The following is a 19,660-nucleotide window of genomic DNA, read 5'->3' as shown; positions in this document are numbered from 1 at the left end:
TTGAGAATGAAAAGCAAAGGCAAAAGACCTGCTAGATGGTACATACCTGCAGTGTGATGCTCTGACGCATTTCTGAAATCCCAGGCCAGTCATCAACAGAGCTGAGTGGAAAAGCTGTGGGACTTGTGGCCCACAGGGGGTAGATTACAGTCCCAGAGCACAGTGTGTCTCTGAGAGTCTATCAGGATGTTGGTAGTCCTGTGTTTATTTTAATGTTTGTATCCTTGTCATTCATATATAGTATTAGTGTATTAGTCTTTTTTTCATATATATTTTTTCCAGTTTTAAATGGTCTCTTGCTTTTTTGTTATATTGCAATGTGATCTAATTCTTCAGTACATAGCCGAAAAAGTAGCTGATGGACGGACCCGGAAAAATGTGAGCTGGCCCCTACATTAGTACTAGTAGCTTCCATGATATTGTTGCCCCCTATTAAGCTTTCTTATCTTAAAATACTGTGTCGAATGTAGTGTAGAATTGATCATGACTAGTCTTTCAGCTTTCAACAGTAAGATGTCATTTAAAAGGAACATACATCAGCATAGACAAACACAAACAGAAAGAAGAGGTGAATACTGTATGTATGCAAGTGTTTTACATTTTACATTACATTTACATTTATGCCATTTGGCAGATGCCCTTATCCAGAGCGACTTACAGAAGTGCTCTGAATTCTCCGTAAATAAATACATCCTTATACTGGCTCACTAGGTCAGGAATTAAGAATACCATCAGTTGAAAAACTCTGTTGGGGAGGTAAAATAGTAAGACAAGCACACAGACAACACAATTTTTTTTTAATTAAAGTGCTAATTTAACTACTTCTGGAAGAGGTAGGTCTTTAGACATCGTTTGAAGACTGCCAGTGACTCAGCTGTTCAGACATCTAGGGGAAGTTCATTCCACCACCTAGGTCCCAGAATAGAGAAGAGTCTTGATGCATGCCTTCCCTGTACCTTGAGGGATGGTGAGTCTAGTCGAGCAGTTCTAGAGGATCGGAGGGACCATGGTGCAGTGCGGGATCTGATAAGTGGGTGCTGGTCTGTTTTTGGCTGAGGTGAGATCAGAGAGTTGTCCAGGGAGATCACAAGGTCCTGATGTAGGGATGAATCACCTGGGAAGAACAGCAGTTGAGTGTCATCCACATAGCAGTGGTATGAAAACTCATGTGAGGATATGACCTCACCAAGAGATTGAATATAGAGGAAGATCAGAAGAGGACCAAGTACTGAGCCTTGTGGGAAGCCAATGGAGAGTCTGCATGGAGCAGATGTAGATCCCCTCCACGTTACCTGATATGACTGACCTTCCAGGTAGGAAGCAAACCATTGCCATGCTGTGCCACGAATTCCAAGACTCATGAGGATGGACAAGAGTCTTGTGGTTGACTGTCAAACACTGCTGAAAGAGCAAGGATGATGAGGACTGATGACAGTTTGGCTGATCTAGCAGCATATAACTTCTCAGTGACGTCCAAAAGGGCAGTGTCTGTGGAATGTGCCGCTTTGAAGCCAGACTGGTTAGGCTCTTGGATGTTGTTCTGTGAGATCTAGAGAGACAGTTGATTGTAGACAGTGTATTTGAGGATTTTTAGAAAGAAAGTGATACCGGTCAGTAGTCGCTGATGTCTGAGGGATCCAGAGTGGGTTTCTTCAGGATGGGAAGAACTCTTGAACGCAGTTGGTACATGACCAGATGTTATGGAGCCATTGATGATAGTAGTGATGAAGGAGAGGAGGTCTTGTGAGATGGCCTGGAGCATTTTGGAAAGGATTGGATCCAGTGGGCTGGTGGTAGGATTGCAGGACAAGATGACTTGCAGGATCTCTTCTGTTGCTAGTCTAGAAAAATTTGCCAGTGATGGAGAAGGGGAATTCTTAGTGTGTAGTGTAGGAGTTGGGGTAGGAGTGTAGTTCTGGCAGATTTTTTCAATCATCCTATCAGAAAAGGTAGCAAAGTCTTCAGCAGTCAGGGAGGATGGAGCAGAAGGGGCTGTGGGTTAAGTAGTGATGAAAAGATGTTGTGGAGCTTGCAAGAATCTTGAGCAGAAGTTTCTGATTGCTGTGTAACACATCAAATAGCCAAGGAAGAGGGCAAGAAATCTTCCTGGGTTTAGAAGATAGAGGGCAGAGAAGGTCCATGGAAGAGGAAAGTGTCTGTGGCTAACTCCAATGATAGGGAGGAAAACGAGTCAGGGTCTGGAAAGTTTGATGAGGTACAGGAAGCTTTGGAGGAAAGGGAGATAGAGTGGAGGTTTCGGCGGGTGGGAGAGAAATATTGATAGCTGGTTTTAGGCAGGGTAGGGAGGCTTTAGAGAGATTGTAATACAAGTTGTAGTATGCAGGACACCTTTACCCCACATGCTCTAATCTTCAACAACATTGAAAATGGTCTACTGTGAATAGGAGTCTATTGAAAGCAACAGAAAGCATTAAAAGCTTCACCTTGCCTTTGGTGTCTCCCGTGGACTGTAGTCAGTTAGGCCTACATGACAATCATCAAGACTTGATAATTATATATGTTTATTTAAGATATATGCAAAATATATTATGCAGTATGCTTTAGCTAGAAATCCACCATCTTAACTGGGTGGTCCTAAGCATCACAGTGGGCAGGTCCTGGCCCACTTGGCCTGAGCATCATTCCGGTACACAGGTTGTATCCTGTTTTATCCTCTGCCAAATGTTAGAAGAAAGCTATCCTAACATTTTAAACCTGGTGATTTAACACTATTTCATCCATCTAGCCTTTTGCTATTTATCATGTGACCATAACAAATTTATGAATATTTATGAATCAAAGCGATTCAGTTTAGCCTTGACTCAGCTTTAGGCACTCTGCCCTGGGTACACAAAGAGTCTGACATTTTGATGTTAATTTAAACTTTAATTTTAACTTACCATGAGTATATTGCCTCTTTCTTTGAAAGTAGGCAGTTCCTGGCCACCTTTTCTGGTGAACCCTAACAAACTCTCTAGCAAGTACTGGAAGTCTGAGACTAGAGCTAGTCAGATTTTATACAAAATCTGTTGCAAGTATTCTAATGTGCAAGTGGAGTTTTCATTAGATTTCGTAAGTATGGGTTTAGGAGTTGTAACTTCATAAGTTTACACATAAATGTAGTAAGTGCATGAACCATCACAGTTGAACTAAACTGATTAATTAATATTGAAGGTAGTGCATTCTAATGTCTTATTTAATCAGTTTTTTTCTAGTTAATTGAGGAAAAAAAATTATGTAGGTTGTAAATAGAGCTTAATAAAATCTTTCAGTGCCACTGTAGGATTACAGTTTGGCAAGCAAGGCCGTGATATCATTAGTTGTGCTGTTGGTAGAATACAATAAAAATGATGAGTAAATCCTAAAGAACCACAGACACTCTGTAGGCTTGACATTTGGTCAGTAAACTTCCTCTAAATCTTTCACACAGTTTCATTAAAAGTGATGGATATAAGCCTTTGAGATGCAGTGAGGTCTGGATGTATCTGCGCCCAGTTACAGCTGCGCTTCTCCTCTCTTGCTTCTATTAATGAAAAGCAGAATGAACAACCTCAGATCAATAATCTGTCATTACACACTAATGATTAGCTCTTCTTCAGTGTTGAACACCACTACCCTGAAGATAAACAATCCACATTAGCGGGGATGAAGTTAATTTCTCCACACATTAATAGAACAGGTCATGTAGCCTATGTATTGTTTATGTGCATTATTTTGTAATCTTACACCTATAATGGTCTGTAGCTGGATGCTGCTTCGATTGACCACTCAGGGATCGATAAAGAGTGGGAAGTATTTATGCCATCACAGCATGTCCTTAGAGTATAACACCACCACTTACTTTTTTAAAGAGAGTGTTCACATGAGATTTCATGGCTGATCCATTACTGGCAAATGCAAGGCTACAAACATTTTCTTGAAGACTTATCACAAAATTAAAAAAAATAATAATTTAAGTTGAGCAAAGCTGTAGTGTGCAACTTGGAAAGCAGAAATGCTGTAAAAATAACAGGGTATTTATCCCATAGGCAGGACAGCCCAATAATGTTAAAGCCAGTAGGCAATATGCTTTACATGCTAAACACTATAGTAAAGACTAAAAGGAGGGGCCAAGGCAAGATCGGTTGCTTATGTTCATGTTCAGAATTCAATTCAGTTCTGTTTTATTTGTATAGTGCTTTTAACAATGGACATTGTCACAAAGCAGCTTCACAGAAATGTATAAATTCAGGATACAAGTTTTAAATTTATAAATTTATCCCTAATATGCATGCCAGAGGCGACTGTGGCAAGGAAAGACTCCTCGAGATGATATGAGGAAGAAACCTTGAGAGGAGCCAGACTCAAAAGGGAACCCATCCTCATCTTGGTGACACCGGATAGTGCAATTATAAATAATTCCCTTCTTTAACTGTATAGTATGTGGTCAAAATTGTGTAACCAGGAAATTCATTATAGTTTTCACATGAAGTCTGTTTTGAAGTAATCACCTGTTCACGGATGGAGACTTGAGTGCAAAACTGTTCGTGGCAATTGCAGTCCAAAGCCATCTTCATGGTTTTTAAGTGGTACCATCCACAGTAATCTCATGCATCTTAAGGCTGTCTGTGTGGGGCCACCTTCAGCAGAATGCAAAGTATTAAACAATATTGTGTCATTATTAAACCATGTTGGCACAGTGTCACCACCTCTAAGCTCCAGGGTCTCTGGTTCAATCCTGAGTTAGGGTTACTCTTTATGTGGGGTTTCGCATGTTCTCCTAATGTTTGCATGGATTTCCTCCAGGTTTACATGCAGATAGCTACAGTAAATTGCCCCAAGGTATGATCGAGTGTGTGAATTCATGTGTGTGTATGGTGTTATGCAATGGACTGGCATCTCATCCAGGGTGAATTCTTCCCTTCTTGTGCCCAGTGTTTCTGGGATAGGCCCCTGATCCACTACAACCCTGACCAGGATAAAGCAGTTGCTAAATATGAATAAGATAACGATATTAAACTAGCTTTTCTAATAAGAAGTAGTGGTCAGTTAATATGTACAAATGTGCTATCATTTTTATTCATCAGATATACTGTATGTGAAAATCTAAAAAATCAACCTATTTGCATATGGTAGTGGAAAAATTGAATGGAATGGAAAAATTCATGGTATGAAAACCATGCTACGTAACATCACTGTTTTTGGTATATCATGGTATCTGCTTACATTTCAAAGAGGATTATAGTGAATTTTGTAAAATTTGAACACTGAAGTTTAGCATTTATTAGTTCATCAACACAGTAGAGAAATATTCTCTTAAGTTCTCTCTTATTTTCTGATTTTCAAGACTTTATTAAATATCATGAAGGTTGTAGCGTATTTCACTGTGGGTGATAGCCATCTATAGTGGTAAAGAATAACATTAGGCAGGACTATAGGTAGAAATGACAAATTTGGTCACATCAATCTTTTTTTATTTATTTATTTATTTTAGATTTTTGGATAAATTGCATCTGTGACATGTCGTCTTTTAAAGTATAGTAATAAAATTGTTTTGTCCCAATGCATCCAACACATTTTCTGAAACCTAACAACTTTAAAAAGCTTAAGCTCTGCCCATTTATCACAATGAGCTCATGTCATATATCCCTGAAACGCTTGTTTCCCCATTTTTTTTTATGCTTATTTCCTCATTAGTCAGTTTGTGTCATTATGATATACATGTCAATTTCCTATATAAACCTTATAAATCTGAATAACTAGAGTGTAAACATATCAAACCATATGTAGTTTTAAAAGTTTTCTCAAAATCTTTTTTTTAATTTTCCATAAATCTCTGTATCTAGATCATGTTCATTCCTGTCCCTATTTAGAAGGATATTACAGACAAATTTCCCAAAATGTTTATTATTGTTGATTTACTGTAGATATTTTTTCACTGTAGAAATGATATTGATGGAATGATATTTCCTTTCTGTAAAACTCTTTCTTGCAAGTGTCTTCACAGTGAAATAAAGATTTTTATTCTACAACATTAAAAAAACTTGATTTTTGGAAATGTATGCATATTAATTAGTCATTAATTAACATAAATAACATAAAGCCTCATTAACATAAATAATTCTAAATTTTGGAAAAAGTTTCAATACATAAATGCTTTAAGAATATCAGAAATTAACTGACAAATAAAACATTACCCAATTCACCTGTGGTGTCTTTACTCAACTGTAACTGTCAGATCTCCTTGGCATTGTATAATCTGTCCCTGTCCTGTCCAAATTATTTGAAGCTTAATGTAATAACCTTTCTGAGTGACTTGCAAATGTGTATGCATTTTCTCTGAATCAAACTCCTGAGCCACCTTCTATAAAAGACAAGGCTGAGTGAGGTTAATTCACTTTTATCTGCAGTTTGTGTATTTCCATCAAAATGTGCCAGCAGAGCTTCATCCGAAAGAGCACGAAGGAGGTTTTTGCGCTGTTGAGGTTGTTATACAAAGTGTGCTTGGCTCGAATTCACTTACACTCTACCTCCAGCACTATTGTGAATGTTTTTTGGTTTTCTCTATTTGGCCCTGGCTTTTACAATTAATAGAAAAAAAACTGAATCTGCCCAACAGTGTGGTTTTCTTCTGTCACTGCAGTTGTGATTGTAACTTCCTGCAGCCATTGGTTCTGCACAGAGCCAATGTGATGTGATATCTGCTGAGTTTTTTTTTTTTTAAGATTGACTCAGTCGCAAAGGCTGTAAATACTCTGCAGCAGGAGAGCAGCACCTTTGATTCACATTTATTCACTGACCAGCAAGAACACAACACAATAAGTCCTGGAACAGAGGACTTATTCCTCTAATTAAGCGAGCGCTGCCATGGTAACACATCAAGACACCAGAGAGCGATCAGTCAACCCAAGTGGCTTAAAGCCATTGAGGTTAACCACTCTAGTTTGGTTTTTGGTCTAACCAAGTATGGTACCATAATTCAGGACATCCTGTGTGTGTAATTTTGTACAACCTGGAACTGAAAAGGGCTTAATTGGGATGTATGTATATGTATTAATATACATGACATAGCCCATAATATTGAAGTTGATATCAGGATATTAGTATACTTTGGAAAATGATTTACAAATAAAAAATATATATATATATTTTTAAATTTGTAAATAAGACTTATGCAAATTATGGTTGGGTAAGTATTAACCCCTATTGGTATAAAACCCCTAAATTAGCTCTGGTGCAACTATTTGCCATCAGATGTTGAATGGAGTAATTAGTTGAATGGAGTTCACATGTGGCAATTAAATTGTCACTTGACCTATTTATCAGCAGGTACTAGTAAAACGGGTTAGTGTTGAAGGCAACATGGATGGAGCCAAATACAGTATATTTCCCAGGAGAAAACCTTTTGCAGTCTGCAAGAGACAAAAACCTGGGGCAGAGGTTCACCTTCCAACTTTAATCATACTGCCAAAGCTATACTGGAGTGGTTCAAAAGCAAGAACCTGAATGTGTTCGAATGGCCCAGTCAAAGCCCAGACCTCAGTCTGATTGAGAATCTGTCGCAAGATTTGACAGTTGCTGTTAACCATCACACCCTTATGTGCCCATTCCAAAACCATGGCCATTAACATGGAGTTGGTCCTCCCTTTGCTGTTATAATAGCCTCCACTCTTCTAGCAAGGCTTTCCACTAGATTTCAGAGTATGTCTGTGAGGATTTGTGCTCAGTCAGCCACAAGAGCATTAGTGAGGTCAGGAACTGATGTTGGGTGAGAAGGCTTGTGGTACAGTCAGCTTTCCAATTCATCCCAAAGATGTTCAGTGGGGTTGAAGTCAGGACTCTGTGCAGACCACTATCCAGCTCCAGGATCCAGATGTGCAAAGCTGATAGAGGCATATCCCAGAAGACTTGAGCTGTAATTGCAGCCAAAGGTGGTTGAGGGGTTTTTTTTGTTTGTGTAACTAACCTTCTGTCACAATAAAAGATATTTTTGCACCTTCAAATGTTAGACATATTGTGTAAAGGAAATTGTATAAATCCCAATGAAGTCCATTTCAGTTTCAGGTTGTAACACTACAAAATGTGGAAAAGTTAAGGGTGACGCAATTCTATCCTGTTGAAGAAGACCACCTTGTGTAGATATCAGCTGGACTGACCACTTCCTCACCTCTTATGATATTGTGGCCATAAATCCAAAAATCTTGACATCTGTTTAACAGAAATAACTGTTAAACCCTTATATTCTGTTTGCTACATAGCATTGATAGTTTAAAGGCACTGTGGTTTTTGAATTGTATAGTCTTTCCTGAGGTTTTGTCACTTACTGTTTTTTTTATTGTTTTTACTCTTTAATTCATTTATTCATTTACTTCAGATTATTTGTATTTTATTTGACAATGACAATGACTTGATTTTATTGTAGAGTACTTTTTATGTAGCACACTTTGTCTTTACATGTGCTTTATAAATAAAAATGACAAGTAAGCCAAGCACAAAAAGATTTTAGTGTTGTTACACTTTTAGCTTTGCTGGGACACTTGGGTACTTGTATGTAGGGTAAAGACACACTTCATTGAAATTTCACAGGATAGTAGTTTGCTATACTGTCCAATTACCATGTGCAAAATGTCGATTTTGTTTTATTTTCAATTATTTTGACCTTTTGAAGGCCACAGCGAATGTCTGGGATAAACAGAGCTAGAGCATGGAGCACTCCTCCTCTTCCAAATCTTCACACTAATAGCTCATGTTCACCAGACACTGTGGTATGTCACGGTATGGAAACAAATCTGTGATATCGCACTTTGTTGTTACTTTCATTGCCATGATATCCATTCTGTCAACAAGTTGAATTTGGTTGCCCTTCTTGCCAGAAGAGTACTGAACAGAGACATATGGGTGAAACTAGAAATAGTGTACACCATTGATTGTTCAAGGACGGTCACCATAAACTTGTCACAGGCCATTACTTCAGTCAGACAACCACTGTTTAAAAAAAGCTTTCCTACCAGACACACACAGCAATAACAGTGTCTCATAGCATTGCCATTGAGTACAGTGGAAAACATTTGCTCATAAAAATACTTAGTAAAATTGAATCAGACTTTGAAGCTTCTCTATTCTGCTACTGCTGTTATTCTTTATGGCACATTCACGTCAAATGGAAGAACTTAACATTATTCCGACTTGACAATGTTGCAAATTTGTTTATAATGTGAAAATAGCAGTTGTAATTTTTAATATATCATTTGACAGCATATTAAAAACATTCACATTAAACCTCAGCACATCTCCTGATTATAACAGAACTGAAAGTGGGTGGTAGATCAGTACAGTGGCGCAGCGAGTAGTGTTTCCACATCATAGCTTCAGTGTTGTGATTCAATCCTGCGCTTGGATTACTGTCTCACAGATTACCATGTCCATGTGGGTTTCCACTGGGTTTTCTGGTTTCCTTCCACCTTCCAGTATCATGCCAGTGGATTGGTGACTCTAAATTGCCCCTCTGTGTGAATGAGTGTATGAATGTGTATGCATGGAGCTCTATGATGGGCTGGTGTCCCATCAATGGTGTATAGTCCTGCCTTGCACCCAGTGACTAGGAAAGACGGTTAATGAAAATGAATGAAAATGAATAAATAAATGGTGCAATTTGTCAGTTGCAACTCAATATAAACTGAAAGTAAATTGCATTTATTATGTTCCTATTGCTAGTTGCTTCTCCTTTGGTTTCGGCTCGGGAAATTGGGGTGGTCAGAAAGCTCCGAATTTTCAACTTGGGAGGTTTGAAAGGTGGGAATTGTGATTATTTCCATTTGTGTTAACACTAGTGTCATGAGGTAAATGATATCACCACCCTGCCATTTCCAGAGAACTCCTCCTACTTTCATGGGCATGCACTACACTAAGGTATGGATAGTTCTGGATCGGTAACTGTACTATGCTGTACTGTCTGGAGAAAAGTTCTGTAGCACTCCTCCTCTCCCACACATTAATCCTATGGTGACAAGTGCACTGGGTTATGTGGGAGAATGAAAGAGTGCACAAGATGCCAGACCCATATCTGTCAGCATGCCTAAGTGATCCTGAGAGAGAGAGAGAAAGAGAGAGAGAAAGTGAGTGAGTGTGGAATGAGTGAGCAAAGTGGGGGGGAAGCAGGAAGATACTTAATGGGGGTTTAGGGGAATGAGCAGAAGGGGAAAGTAAGATGGAATAGCAATGGCTACATTAGCATCTCTCTGAGTGCTCATGGGAGACAGGAAGCAATGGCCTATCATTAGTGGAGCCACAAGGGAAAGAAAAAGGGAGGGAGAATAGATTAAATTAAGACTGACAGACTGAATCTGGCAGCTAGATCTATTCTGCCAGTGAAGGAAACAAGGAAGGACGATACAGTGTGTTAATTCTCAGCCCTCCTAATTACATGCATCAAGGAACAAAGATCTGCATCAAGACTTGTCTTTGTCCTGGCACCCAGGTGTTGGAATGAACCTTCCCTGGCTGTCCGAACTGACGAGTCTCTCTCTGTCTTCAAACGAAGACTGAACAGCTGTTCACCAGGCATTTAAATGAGCAATAATTAAAGAACCCTCCATTTGTACAGTTTTTATTGCTAAACTAATTTATCTCCAACATGGCATTATTAAAATGTCATTCATAGACCATGTCTTAGACCATTCTTAGACCATATTTGTAATAGCATGAGGATATGTTTTTGATAGAGACTCCAAAACATTTCTGTAATGGTGTCAGCCAAATGCTGTAAACAAATGTAAATCATATCTGGCAGAATTCTTTTAAAATGAGAATCGTGAATCTGTGTTGGTTGTCAGATTTATTGCATTACTTAAAACGCAAATCGATCAACTTCCCATTGGCATGTTCGATTATAATACTCGAGTATCATTCAAGAACATGAGCGGAGACTCTCCAGTTAAGTTCATTATCAAGGAGTGGCAATTAAATCACATCCTCTGAAAGCAGAGTACTGATTAAAACATTTAAAAGATTTTTCTGCAGATACATTATCAACATCTTTAAGAAGCTGGAGGCCTGATACACAACCTCTTTGCATAAGACCAGATCAAGCAAAAAGAACAGGAGTGGAGACGTCCATCACTGTCAAGCCCAGGACAGATAATCATTAACTAATGAATAAAAGAGGCTCCTTCAAGTCTGTGATTTGTCTGCTAATCCTCTGCTGTAAGCATAATTTAATGTGCCATCGGTGATGATGCATGTTTGTATAGGCTGAGATCATTTACAGCGAGCAGTCATTTTAGTGCAGCTGTAATAATAACAAATGTTTGCCCTGGATTTGAGTCAAAGTGCTTAAACCAAATATCAAGGCCTAGAATCAACTGTGCTGTGCATTTATGGGGCATTCTTTCGTAAATAAGTGCTTTAAAATCACCTCAGCTATGTAGACTAACCTCTAGACCAGGGGTTCCCAACCTTTTTTTGTCACCTAAACCACAGCCTAAATTATTTGCCTTAAGTATCCCCGGAAATGTCAAGCAGCTTAACATTAAATGGACCTATTGCTTGTTGAAAAAGTGTTATTTCACTATTCTATGCAACCTTGCCTTGTTGGTTTTATGGCCAGGGTTTCATATTTTGCTTCCAAATGTCTTTTAAGAAAGGCTCCATATTTTCATTACAAATCAATGCTGCTTCAAACATATCACACACATGTAGAGAAACTCCACGCAGACAATAACATGGGCTCAGGATCAAACCGGGGACCCATCCATGGCACCACCATCCATTTTTTTTTTTGTTTGTTTAACAACCTAAAGGAACTTATTCTTTTAACTTGTTTTTCAAGTTGTGTTTGATGGTTTTATAATGGCATTGTCCTACAGGAATCTGGTGGTCTCTGATGCTGAGCTTTCAGCCCGTGGTTTAATGGTGATATCAGACTTCTTTGATATTAACATCTATAACGCCTCTGAACTTAGAAAAGAAAGCAGGTCATAAAGGCCATAAACAAGAAACCACTGATTACATAACCATGAATGCTATAAGACAAAACTGGAAAATATTCAGTTAAGCCACAAAATAATGAAGTGTCCTGATTTTAGGCTGGTCCTATCTTCTGAGATTATCATGTGAGATCTTAACACCTCTGATCCACTCACAATCCAGTTTAAAAACATGCTCAGTATTTATGACTCAACACCCGGTAGTGTGGGTAGAACACTGATATCTCGTGAAACCGCAAACTTGATGTCGTGTGAAGAAACTAACCTGTTTTCCACCATGTCTGTTTTGATCTGCAGTTACATTTGCTCACAAGAAATTCTGTGAGAACATTTTCATGTGTTGGGAGTCGTGAGCAGAATGGGCGAATCTTATAATATGAGAGTTTTGATGACTGGAAGATGATCCAGGGCAAAAAAAAAATCTGTCCATATATTTTAGGTCTTTCATTTTTAACTGAAGCAAGAATAAGTGGGTGGTTAATGGAAATGTTTAATTGAAACCATTAGGCCAATTATGTTTTTTTTTTTCTTCAACCATTTAATATGAATTTTCCTTAACTAGCTGCAGGCTGATGTGCATAGTTTTATGAAATATGAAGAGCAATTTTTCACTGATCTTCAGTAACCTCTTTATCGCTGGTTCGGGGTCGTGGTGAATCTGGAACCCGGGAACACTTAGACGGAGGCAGGAATACACCCAAGAATGGATCCCATTTCATAACATTTTTTTAATAATTATATGTTCCACTACAGTCTTAAGTATTTAACATGCAGCTTTCTTGTTGCAGCTTTGTTGGTGCATGGGGCAGGTTTTAATATTCACAATTTCTTTTTCTAAAAATTGGAGGTGTCCATTCAGAATGACATTGATGTTAATAATTTATTCGCCTTTATAAATATTGCAATAATGCTAGCATCATTGAGGCCTTGGATTCCTGTGGCATATGGCGCACTATAATAAGAATGCTTTCACATCATGTTGAGTGTTATCACCTTCGCATCTGTTGGTAACAGCCGAACTCTCTCACCTCCTCATTATGTTCTGCGTCTCATCTGTCATCCTATCTATTCAATATGCTGTCGGAAAACACACAGTCACCCTTATTAGGTTGTTCGCTTTTTCTGCTATTGCAGCGACCGAGTGCATTTACATCAAGAGCTGTTTTACTGTGCAGATATGGCTCACAGGTGTTGTAGATACCTACCTCTTACTCCTCCAAACCTCTCAGTTGCTGTCAGGAAATAAATGAAGCTGCTCTCTCTTACTCTCTCTTTCAGCACATACATAATAATAGTCATCAGTGCTGGAAGCTATTGTGCTGCATTACAAGGCCCTCTTTCCGCCTGTCAGTGCTGGAGGAGAGATAATGTCAGATTTGGTTTTTCAGAGAGGAATGTGTCAGGTCACTGAAGACTGAGATGTCTTCGGGTGAATGTGTTCCCAAATGTTCAGTGCTTTTGTCTCGCCAGCTTCTCGTTTAGAATTCCGCTTTCTAAAATGCTTCTTAATGCACTGGGTACAGAAATTAAATTGTTGAAAACTGAGGGTTCATTGGTTAGAGCAGATTAACACTTCATAACTGTCGGATTTCCTCACAATCAAATCTGGACTTGACGTCAAAGAATCCAATGAACCTTGGATCTGTTTTTCTTCTTTCAGTAGGATACAATGCACCTGCTGTTCTTTGTGTACTTGTATTTTTTCTAAGAAATCTGACTTGGAGTTTAAAATCCTTGATATGTTTTTTGTCTTTCCTAACCTCATTTTTATTGCACAGCATTTTAGGTGAGATCTGAGTAAAAATTTCATGACACATAATAATAATATACCCAAGTATATGACTATTAAAATGTGTTTATTTTTCAATTATGTCTTAATATTTATGCATTTACTTATCTATACATCTCACACTGGTTTTATGCAGCTACTACTGAATAGGCTTTAAAAGCAAACTCCACCCTGAAACCTGAATTAAATATGCATATACTGAAATATTTCTGATGTGTTTAATGATTCTGGTGCTAATTTATTGGTTGATGCTGTATTTTTTGTTATTCCCATGAGAAGCTGTCTGCCACTGATATCACAGGGGGATATTGCTAGTGCAATTACAGTGGTGATTAACTTAAGTGATAGTGGTCAGTTTTTGCTAGTAAGAAAGAGTAAGAAAAGAAGCTCTTCACCATTTTTCCAGCAACGTTAGATGTCATATTAATGAGAAAATCACTGTAGAAGTTGTGGAGACAGCAAACGCTGGACTCAAAGTTATATGACACATTTTCACTGATTTGCAGCAGAGATTCGGCTCAGCTCGGTAGCAAACTATGAGATGAGGAGCGTGATGGTGTTGACGGCCGTATTAGCATGAAATTTGAAGCTTTGGAACTGTATCTGTTTGAGCCGAGCGTATAAATGAGGTGGTGAGAGACAAATGGAGCAAGTGCTAATTCTCACTGGCACCACTTTCAGCAGGTATTCAAATGGCATTGTGGGTAATTCAGGAAACTGTTAACCAAAGTGAGAGTAGACCAACATGTCAATGAAAGAAGTTTAAACTAAAAAAAGTCAACTCAGACATTACATATTACATTACAAAATATATACTGGATACCACTGAAAATAATGTGTTAATTATAAAAGCTTGATATGCTTTTTTTTATGTGTTTTTTTTTCCCTCTTTAACCTCCTCACTGAAAATTTGCAGTTTAGTATGACCATCTCATAGTATTCTCTGTTCTTTCTGTCTTGTGCCCAGGCTCGGTTCTCCTACTTGCACATGAAGTACCTGTTCTTTTCCTGGTTGGCCGTGTTTGTAGGAAGCTGGGTGGTGTATGTCGAGTACTCCTCCTATACAGAGCTGTGCCGTGGACATGAGTGCAAAAACACTATTGTGAGTTCAGCCCCAACATTTCACACCCAAGGCTAACATATCATAGTTCCTCCTAGAGGTGATAATTGTGACAAGGGAGCCATCTGCTGGAACATGTACACAAATTAACCTGCCAGAAAATACAGTGCAGAGGCAGAGCAGCAGTGATCCTCTGATGTGAAGTGATGTGTATGTTTATTTCAGTGTGATAAGTTCCAGAAGGGGGTGATCGATGGTACAGCTTGCAGCAGCTTATGTGAGAAGGAGACACTGTATTTTGGGAAATGTCTGTCTGCCAAACCCAGTAACCAGGTCAGAATCTATTCAAATTTTATTGGTCACACACAACCATACAAAGTATGACATGCGTGGTGCGTGGTGCATGGGTTTGCTACGGGTTCTCCAGTTTCCTCCAACCTAAACATGCTGGTAGGTGGATTGGCTACACTAAATTGCCTCTGAGTGTGAATGTATGTGTGCACTTGTCATCCCATCCTGGGAGTATTCCCCCCTTGTGCCCAGTGTTTCTTTGACCAGGACCTGGACCAGGATAAAGTAGCTGCTGAACAATTAAAGAATTAAAGTTTCATTTTGAGCAAGAAATATCTGTCGTTGTCCCCAGTGATACATTATTCCATAATGTCTAATGAACATTAGACTTAGTGACCTTTAGCGTATGTAGCCTAGCAACATAGTGATGCCTGTCTCAAAACATTATCCCGCAGGTACCTTCATAGCTATCAAAGCTCTGACTTGTAAAGACAACTGATTTACGAGACAGCAAGGCATCAAGGCATTGAGCCATTGCCTCCTGTTTTGGACATATCTAATGTCTGGTCACATGATTCAGACAACAGAACAGCCTGTCCTTAGAAATTTTCCCCACTACTGCTGTTCTACCTAAAGACTGAATGAAAGCATTCTAGGAGACATGCAGGACTGCATTAGATTGTGTGTGTACATTCCAGGTGTATTCTGGTAGCTGGGGAGATTTGGAGGGTATCATTAAGTGCCACATGGAGGACGTTCCTCACTATGACCTGGAGGCAGAGCTGGAACCACGGAGAGAATCGGCAGCCTTTAATAGGCCCACTAAAGGCACATCTGTGGAGAAGTTCAGAGAGATGGTCCTGAGCCATCTAAAGGTGAGAGCAAAGTACTTTAAAATTCAAGTGGAGGAATCACAAATACTCCCAGAGAGTCCAAGAGAGCATAATTGGCTTTTGGAAGGTTGGCATTAATATCTCCTTTGTCATTAGCCAGAGAAACATTAGCCAGTCACAGGCATCTATGAGCCCATGTGTTGGTACTTTCCTCTAAGTGTGTTTAGCTGCCATATGACATTGGCTGAGCAGCAGTTTGAAAAAATGTGGTGGCTTCATGCATCTCAGTGGAAGCACCTGATAGCACTCATCCTCCTAGGTTGGTAGCTGTGATGAGATGCACTTGTGGGTGGGAATTAGAGACAAAATTGGAAGAAATTGAGCTAAAAATGGAATTTTTACTTTGTTAGTAAATATATAACATTCTGTCCTTTCTCAGTTGTAAGTCACTTTTGATAAATGCATCAGCCAAATGGGCAAATGTAAGTGTAAAGATTTTTAGTAATTCTGCTATAAAATCAAAAGAGATGGCCCATGCCAGCAGGACATCCATTGCCAAGTTGTGAAAAGAATGTGAAGATTAATCGAGAAGTATTCTGAATGGTCGTTTTCACTTTCTTCTATAATGCATAACTGATTAAACTTTATAACTCTCTAAGATTTTTCCCTAGCATGGGGGGTTCTCAACTCCAGTCCTGGGAAGTTTTCTCTACTGTCACCTCTCCTATACCCGCTCAAGAAAGGCTTGATAATTTGTGATCAATTAGACCAGGCATGTTGGGAGTAACCAAATTTTGGGAGAAACACTTCAAATCACACAGGGTAGAGGATCCGCAGGACTGAAGGCTTATCTAGTGTGCTTGTATGTATAAAAATATTGCAGGTAACCATCTAGCACAGTTTCTAACCCTGGTCCTGGAGTACCCCTTGTCCACAGGAAGGGCTGGTAATTAGCTGATTAGTTGAATCAGGTGTGTTGGGAGCAGGGAAAACATTAAAATGTACAGGACATGGGGTATTCCAGGACCAGGATTGGGAACCTGTGATCTAGCATAATAGCTAAACAGTGTATTCATGAAACTGTATTTTTCTACCATTATCAACATTCACACTTCACTATGCACTTGTCACCCTGCCTTTAGGCGAAGGTGGGCGATCAGGCCAACCTGCATGACTTGGTGGGGCTCGTGCTCGGCGTGGCTGATGCCAACAAAGATGGCGAGATATCTCTGGCAGAGGCACGCTCAGCCTGGGCTCTGCTGCAGCTGAACGAGTTTTTGATGGCGGTGGTTCTGCAGGGGCGGGAACACACTCCAAGGCTGCTGGGCTTCTGCGGAGACTTGTATGTAGTGGAGAAGGTGCCGTACGCACCACTCTATGGCCTCAGCCTGCCCTGGGCCGTGGAGTTATGGCTTCCATCAGGCCTACGCAGGAGTGTGGATCAGTGGGTGGCACCATCATGGCCTCGCAAGGCCAAAATTGCAATCGGCCTCTTAGAACTGGTGGAAGACATCTTCCATGGGCCATTTGGCAGCTTCCTTATGTGTGAAGTGAATGCAGCATGCTTCGGCTACACCGAGCGCCATGACTTGAAGGTGCTGGATGCCAGGCGCATCGTTCCTGAAACTGCTTTCCAGAAAGTGATGCGCGAGCGGCGGTGTGAAGTTGATACTGACTGTCTATATGGAGTAGATTGCCACACCACCTGTGACCTCACGAAGCACCGCTGCACCACTGAGGTGACGCAGCCGAACCTGGCTAAAGTGTGTGGTGCACTGAAGGACTATCTGCTCCATGGAGCACCGCCAGACGTGAAGGAAGAGTTAGAAAAGCAGCTGTATGCATGCATGGCCCTGAGAGGAGCCACTGAGCAAATGGAGATGGAACACTCGCTCATCCTGAACAACCTGAAGACACTGCTGTGGAAGAAGATTTCGCACACAAAGGACTCCAAGTGAAAACTGAGTAACTGTAGTTGTCTGGACAGGAATCAAACTACAACAGTGTTTAATCCTTAATAGAGCCTTCTAATCTAAATTTTTGTTAAATTAAGCTACTCTGGGCTCCCAAGCAAGGCATCATGATGGTGCAGCAGGTATCATTGCCACCTCACAGCTCTAGGGTCACCAGGTTGATCCTGAAGTCAAGTTCCTCTCTGTGCAGAGTTCTCCCTGGGCCCACGTGGCTTTCCTCTGGCTTCCTCCTACCTCCAAAAATCTTGCCGCTAGGTGGATTGGCTATGCTAAATTGGCATACTTGTGAATTAGTATGTGAATGGTGCCCTGCTATGGAACAGCATCCCTTTCCCATAAAGCACTTACTAAAGATGAATTGAATAACCTCCCAAGTGGCACAATTATCTCAAGTGACATAATTATCTATGGTGTCACCCTATCATCAACAGATTGCTGATCAAATCCTGATGATGCCACAGCTATTCATGGCCAGACCACCATAACTGGTCACACTCTCTGGGTGGGAAGGTCTGTACACTAAATCCATGTTGTTGCATAAGCAGCACTTGGAAAAGATATCAGTGGCTGTCTTCTTGTGTCATATGAAACGTGCATTAGCTTTCATTATCCAGTAAGGGAGACCTAGTGAGCAGCTGGAAATTAGATATGACTAATGTGAGAAAATTGGTTTTAAAAAGCAGCAGTAAGCGTGATAACGATACACAGTTGGAGCAAACATACAATTCCGAACTCTTACCTATATACCTTGCTATAGAAGGCACACTACAGGTCCAGCACTAGAGAAAATAAAAACAGCAGACATCCTGCCAGTGCTGGCAGAGGACTAAACTGCCACTGAATCTATCAAACTGCAACTTCCCAGTTTCTGTACTATATGGGGGGGTGAAATATTTTTGGATAATCTATAAGAAAGCTTGTTCTAATAGCTTTAGTCTATAATTTATTCCAAATGTAATTTTGTAGAGAGACAAAGTTGCTGTATAAATCATTTCCAGCGGCAGTCCCGCTTGGCTATATGTAGAAAGCAGACTCAAATGCTATTTATTTTTTTTTTTTAACTCGGTAAATATGAGGCATGTTATAATTATGTACGTTAGAAGCATGTGATCATTTGCAGAACTTGTAGCATATTTGTATGAATGTGGTTCTGATTTTAGTTGGAAAGATGAGATTACTATCAGACAGAAATCAAGCTGGGGGGATTAATACTTTTGTCTTAAAGCCTTACCGGTTGATATTTTTAATCAGGAGTAATTGCATACATCACTGCCCATAAATTAAATACAGAACACTGTGTACTTCCAAAAAATGTGTTTGAAGAAGCATATATTTGTCCATAAATAAAGACTATAAATTACTGTTGTTGATTCAGTTCTTAACTCACTAACTGGCCAAGTATATTTCACCCCAGAATTCCCTCCTCAATATATACTGTATTCCTAAAGGTTGTGGCTTCACTAGTAGGTCAAGAAAGGTAAAAGAACACAGTAATTTGTTTTTGCTTTTAACCCTAAAAATAAACATGATCCTTTAGGTAAATACTATGTAGATTTTCAGATTAGTAAAACCTATTCCCAGAGAATTATGGAATAGTTTAAACCCAAGAGATTTAGAAGTGCCTTGGGTCTTTGACCAAGTATCTATATCTATATCTATATAAAAAAAACTTTATTCCCAGGTATGCAGATGCCTTTAAATTCTACATTTTCCCAGATCTTGTGTGAAGATGCTGGTAAAACCTTGCTCTT

At 39.6% G+C, this 19,660-nt stretch overlaps 1 protein-coding gene across 1 annotated transcript in view; it reads left to right on the top strand.

Moving 5' to 3' along the window:
• The window catches only part of dipk1ab (divergent protein kinase domain 1Ab), a 29,389-nt gene extending 10,119 nt beyond the window's left edge, over positions 1–19,270 (top strand). The window contains exons 3-6 of the mRNA XM_026921212.3: positions 14,720–14,854; positions 15,038–15,145; positions 15,802–15,978; positions 17,079–19,270. Coding sequence (XP_026777013.1) covers positions 14,720–14,854; positions 15,038–15,145; positions 15,802–15,978; positions 17,079–17,894 — 1,236 coding nt within the window. The 3' untranslated portion in view covers positions 17,895–19,270. The remainder of the gene's footprint in view (positions 1–14,719; positions 14,855–15,037; positions 15,146–15,801; positions 15,979–17,078) is intronic.
• The last annotated feature ends 390 nt before the right edge of the window (positions 19,271–19,660 follow it).

The sequence above is a fragment of the Pangasianodon hypophthalmus genome, chromosome 2 (genome assembly GCF_027358585.1).
Source record: "Pangasianodon hypophthalmus isolate fPanHyp1 chromosome 2, fPanHyp1.pri, whole genome shotgun sequence".
Classification (NCBI taxonomy): domain Eukaryota; kingdom Metazoa; phylum Chordata; class Actinopteri; order Siluriformes; family Pangasiidae; genus Pangasianodon; species Pangasianodon hypophthalmus.
The sequence above is the reverse complement of the archived record's forward strand: the minus strand, read 5'-3'. Positions and strand labels throughout refer to the sequence as shown.